This window comes from Gossypium raimondii, chromosome 13 (genome assembly GCF_025698545.1).
Source record: "Gossypium raimondii isolate GPD5lz chromosome 13, ASM2569854v1, whole genome shotgun sequence".
NCBI lineage: Eukaryota > Viridiplantae > Streptophyta > Magnoliopsida > Malvales > Malvaceae > Gossypium > Gossypium raimondii.
The window spans coordinates 52,978,691-52,985,940 of NC_068577.1; the positions used below are offsets into that span (position 1 = coordinate 52,978,691).

The 7,250-nt window shown below is 36.9% G+C and overlaps 1 protein-coding gene across 1 annotated transcript; it reads left to right on the forward strand.

Annotated features, from left to right (window-relative positions):
• The first annotated feature begins 5,278 nt into the window (after nt 1-5,278).
• Nucleotides 5,279-6,480, forward strand: LOC105781694 (transcription factor GTE10-like). Its single transcript, XM_052626362.1, has one exon. It carries the CDS (start codon nt 5,292-5,294, stop codon nt 6,390-6,392), a length of 1,101 nt encoding a protein of 366 aa, XP_052482322.1. The 5' UTR covers nt 5,279-5,291; the 3' UTR covers nt 6,393-6,480.
• Nucleotides 6,481-7,250: the final 770 nt, after the last annotated feature.

A 7,250-nucleotide genomic window follows, 5' to 3' on the forward strand; every position in this document is an offset into this window, starting at 1 on the left:
TTTCCTTATTTATATCTGAGGTACCTTAAAATAAGAAATATTGAGGAAGAAGAAGAACAGAGGAAGGAGAAGAATTCTGATATTTTTCTAGTCAAAAGAAGTTGCACCACCTTATCCTTGTGATCTTTGATTTCTAATGGACTCCTCTGCTTAACGCAGAGATTCGGTGATCTCACCGAGAGTTTATTTAATCTCCGTCATATCACTTTTTAGCTCGGCCCTCAGCTCCTTGAACTCTGTAGCCCAAATGTCATCTTGCGGAGGGTTAGCGGGAGGGATATTATCCTCCATTGCGGGAGGGATATTATCCTCATCATTCTTGTGCTGTGATTTAGCGGCCACACTACTCACTGAACTCTCCAACCAAATACGATAAACCTTCTTTAATTTTCTCGATCTCTTAAACTTGCCATGTCCACCAGGAGCGAGTTTCCCGTCCAAGCTTTTGTCAATCAAATTTATCACCTCATTGCGCATAAAACTTTTTTCCTAGTAGTTCTTTTATCACAAGACATCTGATCATACCACCTACTCCGGCTTCCTTCAAAATTTGCCACAACACTTCCTCAATTGTCGGCTCTTTTGTGGCTTCTGCATGGACAGTCGGCGCTTCTGCGGCTTTGGCATGGGCAGTCGCCACTTTTGCGACTTCTCCATGGACAGTCGACGTTTCTGTGGCTTTTGCATAGTCCGTCGGCGCTTCTGTGGCTTCTGTATAAACCGTGGGCGTTTTTGAGGCTTCTAGTTCTCCATGGACAGTCGGAGCTGTGGCAGTTTCTTAAACAACATTATTTCTCCCCAAGGAAAGCAACATTGTTGTTGCTACATTTTCATCCTCCTTTGTTTTCATTATTTTGAATTGCAAAATGAAAAGAATGAAGATGATAAGGGAAGAAAAAAAATGTAACGTGAGAAATAAAAAGCATAAGAGAAAATGAAGAGTATATATAGAGTTAGGGGGGTTCTCTGCTCTGAAATACAAAGGTGAAATACAAGGCACGAAAAGCTTCTTTCATTTTTCTGTTAGTGGACTAATTGTGAGTATGAGATTGTAGGCTCGATTTCTTGAATAAAATTAGTGGAACAAATTTTAGTCTTCTCTCTGGCATGGATAGGCTTTATTCTCGCTCAGCGAGTTTCTCACCTTCCGGGGACAGATGGGCTGGGTCGGGAGCTGTGACAATAGGAGTTTCAGTCTTAGGCTTTTCTGTGTACCTAGACAAAAAGAAAGGGGCTTAAGTCTTCAGTTGCTTATTCTTTTTTCGACGATCGAGGGAGAGTGAATGCTCCCGTTGAATCTCTTGAGTGTGGTTAGAAATCGCATAATAAAAAAAAAGTTTGATTCCTCTGATTCCTCCAGTCCCACCAAGAAGTTAACCTATTTTAATTTTATTTCGTTCTTCTTTTTATTGTGTATAAAGTCGGTGCCGGCCATTGTCAGGCCACCCTTAATTTTTTTTACTTTTTTCGTATATTGGTGCCGGTCATTGTTACACCAAAAGTAAAAAAAAAATTATTGTATAAAGGGGGTGCCTGCCATTTTCAGGCCACCCCAAATTTTGTTTTTACTTTTTTCGTATACTAGTGCCGCCCATTGACAGAGCAAAAGTAAAAAAAAAATTGTATAAATAGGGTGTCGGCCATTGCCAGGCCACTCGAATTTTTTTTACTTTTTTCGTATGCTGGTGTCGGCCAATTACACACCAAAAGTAAAAAAAAAAATTATTGTAGGAAGTGGGTGTCGACCATTGCCAGGCCGCCAATTTTTTTTTACTTTTTTCGTATTCTGGTGCTGGCAATTGACAAAACAACATCCAAAAAAAAATTTCCGTATAAAGGGGTGCCGTCCATTGACAGGCTAGCACCTAATTTTTTTTTTCCTTTTTTTCTTGTTTTCTGTATACCAGTAATATACGATTTAAAAAAAATAAAATACAAAGGTTCCTGCCATTAACAGGCTAGAACCAAAAAATTCATTATGGCTATTTTACCAAATTAATTCAAAAAAATTTTATATTTACAAAAATAAATCAGGTTTTAAAACATTCACCAAAATAACCCGAAATTAACAGTAAATTGGGGTTGTGGCCTGTTAATGGCCGGCACCACCTGATATTTTGGACCCATGATTTCCTGATAATTGTGTCAAACTTAAAAAAAATGAATTTTTTGGTTCTAGCCTGTTAATGGCCGGAACCCGTGTATTTTTTTAAAATCGTATATTACTGGTATACAGAAAATCAAAAAAATTAAAAAAAATCGTATATTCTGTCAATGGCCGACGCCTCCTTTATACGAAATTTTTTTTCGGGTGTTATTCTGTCAATGGCCAGCACCAGAATACGAAAAAATTAAAAAAAAAATTTGGGGGTAGCTTGGCAATGGCCGGCATCCCCTTTCTACAATAAAATATATATTTTTACTTTTGGTGTATCAATGGTCGGCACCAGCATACGAAAAAAGTAAAAAAAAATTTGGGTGGCCTGGCAATAGCCGGCACCCTTTTTATACAATTTTTTTTAACTTTTATTCTGTCAATAGCCGGTACCAGTGTACGAAAAAAGTAAAAAAAAAATTTAGGGTGGCTTGGCAATGGCCGATATCCTCTTTGTGCAAAAAAAAAAATACTTTTCGTGTGTCAATGGCCAGCACCAGTATACGAAAAAGGTAAAAAAAATTTATTTTTTGGGGTGGCTTGGAAATTGCCGGCACTTCCTTCATACAAAAAAAATTATTGTAGAAAGGGGGTGCCGGCCATTGCCAGGCCACCAAAAAACCATTTTTTTTCCTTTTTCATATTCTGGTGCTGACCATTGATAGACCAACACCTTAAAAAATTATTTTTTTCATATAAAGGGGTGCCGGCCATTGACACGCTAGCACCCAAAATTTTTTTTTCTTTTTTTCGGTTTTCTGTATATCAGTAATATACGATTTAAAAAAAAATACATGGGTTTCGGCCATTGACAAGACAGAACCAAAAAATTTAGTTTTTTAAGTCTAACACAATTATCAGGCAATCATGGGTCTAAAATACCAGATGGTGCCGGCGATTGACAGGCCACAACCCCGTTTTACTATTCATTTCGGGTTTTTTTGGTGAATGTTTTAAAACCTGAGTTAGTTTTGTAAATATAAATTTTTTTTGGATTATTTTGGTAAAATAGCCTGAATAATTAATCCAATTCGTTTGATTGACTTTGTAGAATTTCCTTTTCTTTTTCTTGATAATAAATCACTTCCTCTTTTTTTTTTCTATTTTCGTTTCTCTTTTCTTTGCATTTCGTTTTTCTATTTATTTGGTTCGATCTAATCTCATTTCAATAGAGTTTTATGCTCGGAACGAGCTTAGGTTAGTTTTTCTTTTTTGAAAGTGAAGCGATCTCAAAACCTTAAAATAAGAAATATTGAGGAAGAAGAATAACAGAGGAAGGAGAAGAATTCTGATGTTTTTCTGGTCAAAAGAAGTTGCACCACCTTATCCTTGTGATCTTTGATTTCTAATGGACTCCTCTGCTTGACGCAGAGATTCGGTGATCTCACTGAGGGTTTATTTAATCTCCGTCATATCACTTTTTAGCTCAGCCATCAGCTCCTTGAGCTCTCTAGCCCAAATATCATCTTGTAGAGGGTTAGCGGGAGGGATATTATCCTCTGTTGCGGGAGGGATATTATCCTTCGTTGCGGGAGGGATATTATCCTCATCATTCTTGCGCTGTGATTCAGCGGCCTCACTACTCACAGAACTCTCCAACCAAATACGATAAGCCTTCTTTAATTTTCTCGATCTCCTGAACTTGCCATGTCCACCAGGAGCGAGTTTCCCGTCCAAGCTTTCGCCAACCAAATTTATCACCTCACTGCGCATAAAACTTTTTTCCTAGTAGTTCTTTTATCACAAGACATCTAATCATACCACCTGTTCCGGCTTCCTTCAAAATTTACCACAATACTTTCTCAATTGTCGGCTCTTCTGTGGCTTTTGCATGGACAGTCGACGCTTCTGCGGCTTCGGCATGGACAGTCGGCACTTCTGTAGCTTCTACATGGACAGTGGGCGTTTCTATGGCTTCTACATAAACCGTGGGCGTTTTTGAGGCTTCTAGTTCTCTATGGATAGTTGGAGCTATGGCAGTTTCTTCAACAACAAAATTATTTCTCCCCAAGAAAAGCAATATTGTTGCTGCTACATTTTCATCCTCCTTTGTTTTCACTATATTGAATTGCAAATTGAAAAGAATGAAGACGATAAGGGAAGAAAAAAATGTAACGTGAGGAATGAAAAGCATAAGAGAAAATGAAGAGTATATATAGAGTTAGGGGGCTCTCTGCTCTGAAATACAAAGGTGAAATACAAGGCACGAGAAGCTTCTTTCATTTTTCTGTTAGTGGACTAATTGTGGGTATGAGATTGTAGGCTGGAGTTCTTGAATAAAATTAGTGGAGCAAAATGTAGTATTCTCTCTGGCATGGATAGGCTTTATTCTCGCTCAGCGAGTTTCTCACCTTCCGGGGACAGATGGGCTGGGTCGGGAGCTGTGACAATAGGAGTTTCAGTCTTAGGCTTTTCTGTGTACCCAGACAAAAGGAAAGGGGCTTATGTCTTCAGTTGCTTATTCTTTTTTCTACGATCGAGGGAGAGTGAATGCTCCCATTGAATCTCTTGAGTGTGGTTAGAAATCGCATAATAAAAAAGAAGAAAGTCCGATTCCTCTGATTCCTCCAGTCCCACCAAGAAATTAACCCATTTTAGTTTTATTTCGTTCTTTTTTTTTTTTTGGTTCGATCTGATCTAATTTCAATCAAGTTTTATGCTCGAAACGAGCTTAGATTAGTTTTTATTGTTTGAAAGCTATATTTTTGGCTTGGTAAGTATTGATTCTTTTCTATTTTGTTCAATAAATCCTCATCGTCGAGTCAAGTTTGCTCAAAAACGAGGGAAACCGAAGTTTGAGATTTTCAGTGGCGAAAAAAGAAAAGTAAAAGAGTTCTAGGGTTTCTTGAGATGGCATTGGTTTAGAAATTATGGAGAATATTTATAATTTTGGGCTTTATTTGTTAGGTATTGAATATTGATTGGTGTTGCTTATTAGGGTTTTAATTGAACATTCTATTATTTGATGAATGTGAACCCTAATTCGAATTCTTCTGAAGAGTAATGAACTGTTCATTTGTGAACTTTGAAAGAGTTTGAATCAGTATATAAGAGTTCCGAGTTTTTACAATTGAGTATCATCGAATGTAAACATTAATGGAATTATTGATTTGAGTGGTCATTAGAAGTTAATCTTATGGCACCAGCTTTTCCGTTAGAATACACAGGACCGAAGGAATCCGAAAGGTGTTCATTTTCACAGTTGATGGGGAAATCTAGGGAGTATTTTAAGGGAGAGAATCATTCTGGTTTTATCCCTAGTTACAGGCATGCGGTTGAGACCATGGGTGAATCAGAAGGGATTGGGAGCTCAGGACGGATCGTTACAGAAATGACAGCATCGGAGGGTTCATATGCACCTAAAAGGAAATGTATTGGTTTGAATGCTGATAGTTACAATAATTTTGGTGTCCCCGTGCAAGCATTGTTGTTGTCAAAGATGTCAAAATCTGAGAGAAAGAATTTGGAGTTGAGATTAAAAATGGAGCTTGAACAGGTTCGGTTGTTACAGAAGAAAGTTGTTAGTTTGGGCTCGAGGTTAGATATTTTATCTCCATCTATAGATAACAGGAGTTGCAGTGATGGGAAAAAGATGCCTTTGCTCAATAATTTTAATCGGTCTCGAGCATCGAATTCACAAGGTAAGAAACGACCTCTTGGAGGACATAATGAAGTCCACTTAAAGAAGAGCACATCAGGACGATTTGAACTGAAGCTGGTCGTTGCAATGAGTAATTCGAATGCTTACTTGATGAAGCAATGCGAGACTTTGCTCAACCGTTTGATGGAACATAATTTCGGTTGGGTTTTCAACAGCCCTGTTGATGTGGTGAAGTTGAACATTCTGGATTATTTCACTGTCATTAAGCATTCTATGGATTTCGGCACTATGAAGAATAAGATAACTTCTGGACAGTATGCTAGTCCATTGGACTTTGCTGCTGATGTTCGCCTTACACTCTCAAATGCAATGACATATAACCTACCCGGAAATGATGTCCACATTATGGCCGAGACGCTAAGTAAATATTTTGATGCAAGATGGAAAGCTATAGAAAAGAAGCTTCTTATAACCATGAATGTCGTTGATGCTATGCCTTCATTAGCAACAGAGCACCTTATAGAAGTTAAAAGGAATAGTGACATTTTGCCTATGAAAAAGAAAAAAATAACCCCAAAAGAAAGTATTCTCAAGTCAGAGCCCGTTAGACAAATGATGACCGATCAGGAAAAGTAGCAGTTGAGCACAGAATTAGAGTCTTTATTGGGCGAGTTGCCTGAAAACATTATTGATTTCCTTAAAGAACATAGTTCTACTGAAGGTCAAACGGCCGAGGAGGAGATTGAAATTGGCATACTTTACCTCCTCTATTTTCATTATATTACTCAAGTTAGGGGAAATCCAATGTGGCCATTTAAACCATTAAATCTGAACACGTGAATAATTAATCCAATTTATTTGACGTTGTGGAATTTCCTTTTCTTTTTCTTGATAATAAAGCACTTCCTCCTTTTTTTTTCTTTATTCGTTTCTCTTCCTTTCCTTAAAAAACGAGTTAATAGCATTGGACATCCCCAAACTATGTCCATCATTTTAAATTGGTCTCAAACTTTAAAATATTCTAATTACATCCTCATACTATTAATATTATATCAATCGGTCCTTTTACTATTAAAATCGTTAATTTAATCATTAAATGACTAGTCAAATCGCTATAGGTAAATTTAAAATGAAAAAAAATTAAAGAAATAGAATGTTATTGCATAGTTTTAAAAGTAAAAATAAAAAAGTTTTGTAAAAGTTTTGCTCAAAAAATATTTTAAAATATCTATTTTTACAATATTTACTTTAAATCATGTCACATAAGATCTGATGTATCATTGGACATTTAAATTAACAATTTTAGTAATGAAATGGCCTAATTGATATGGTCTCGATAGTTTAGGGATATGATTAGAATGATTTGAAGTTTAAGGAACAATTAAGAATGAGAATCATTGTTTGGTGCAATTAACTCTAACAATTTTTACTTTTTCCGACCAGAGTGAAAACTTAGGCGTTGCAAGAACGGCTTTTCGCCGCTCACCCTGTCGA

Coding starts and splice junctions, on each gene's coding strand:
- LOC105781694 (XM_052626362.1), top strand. CDS start 5,292: ATGGCACCAGCTTTTCCGTTAGAATACACAGGACCGAAGGAATCCGAA.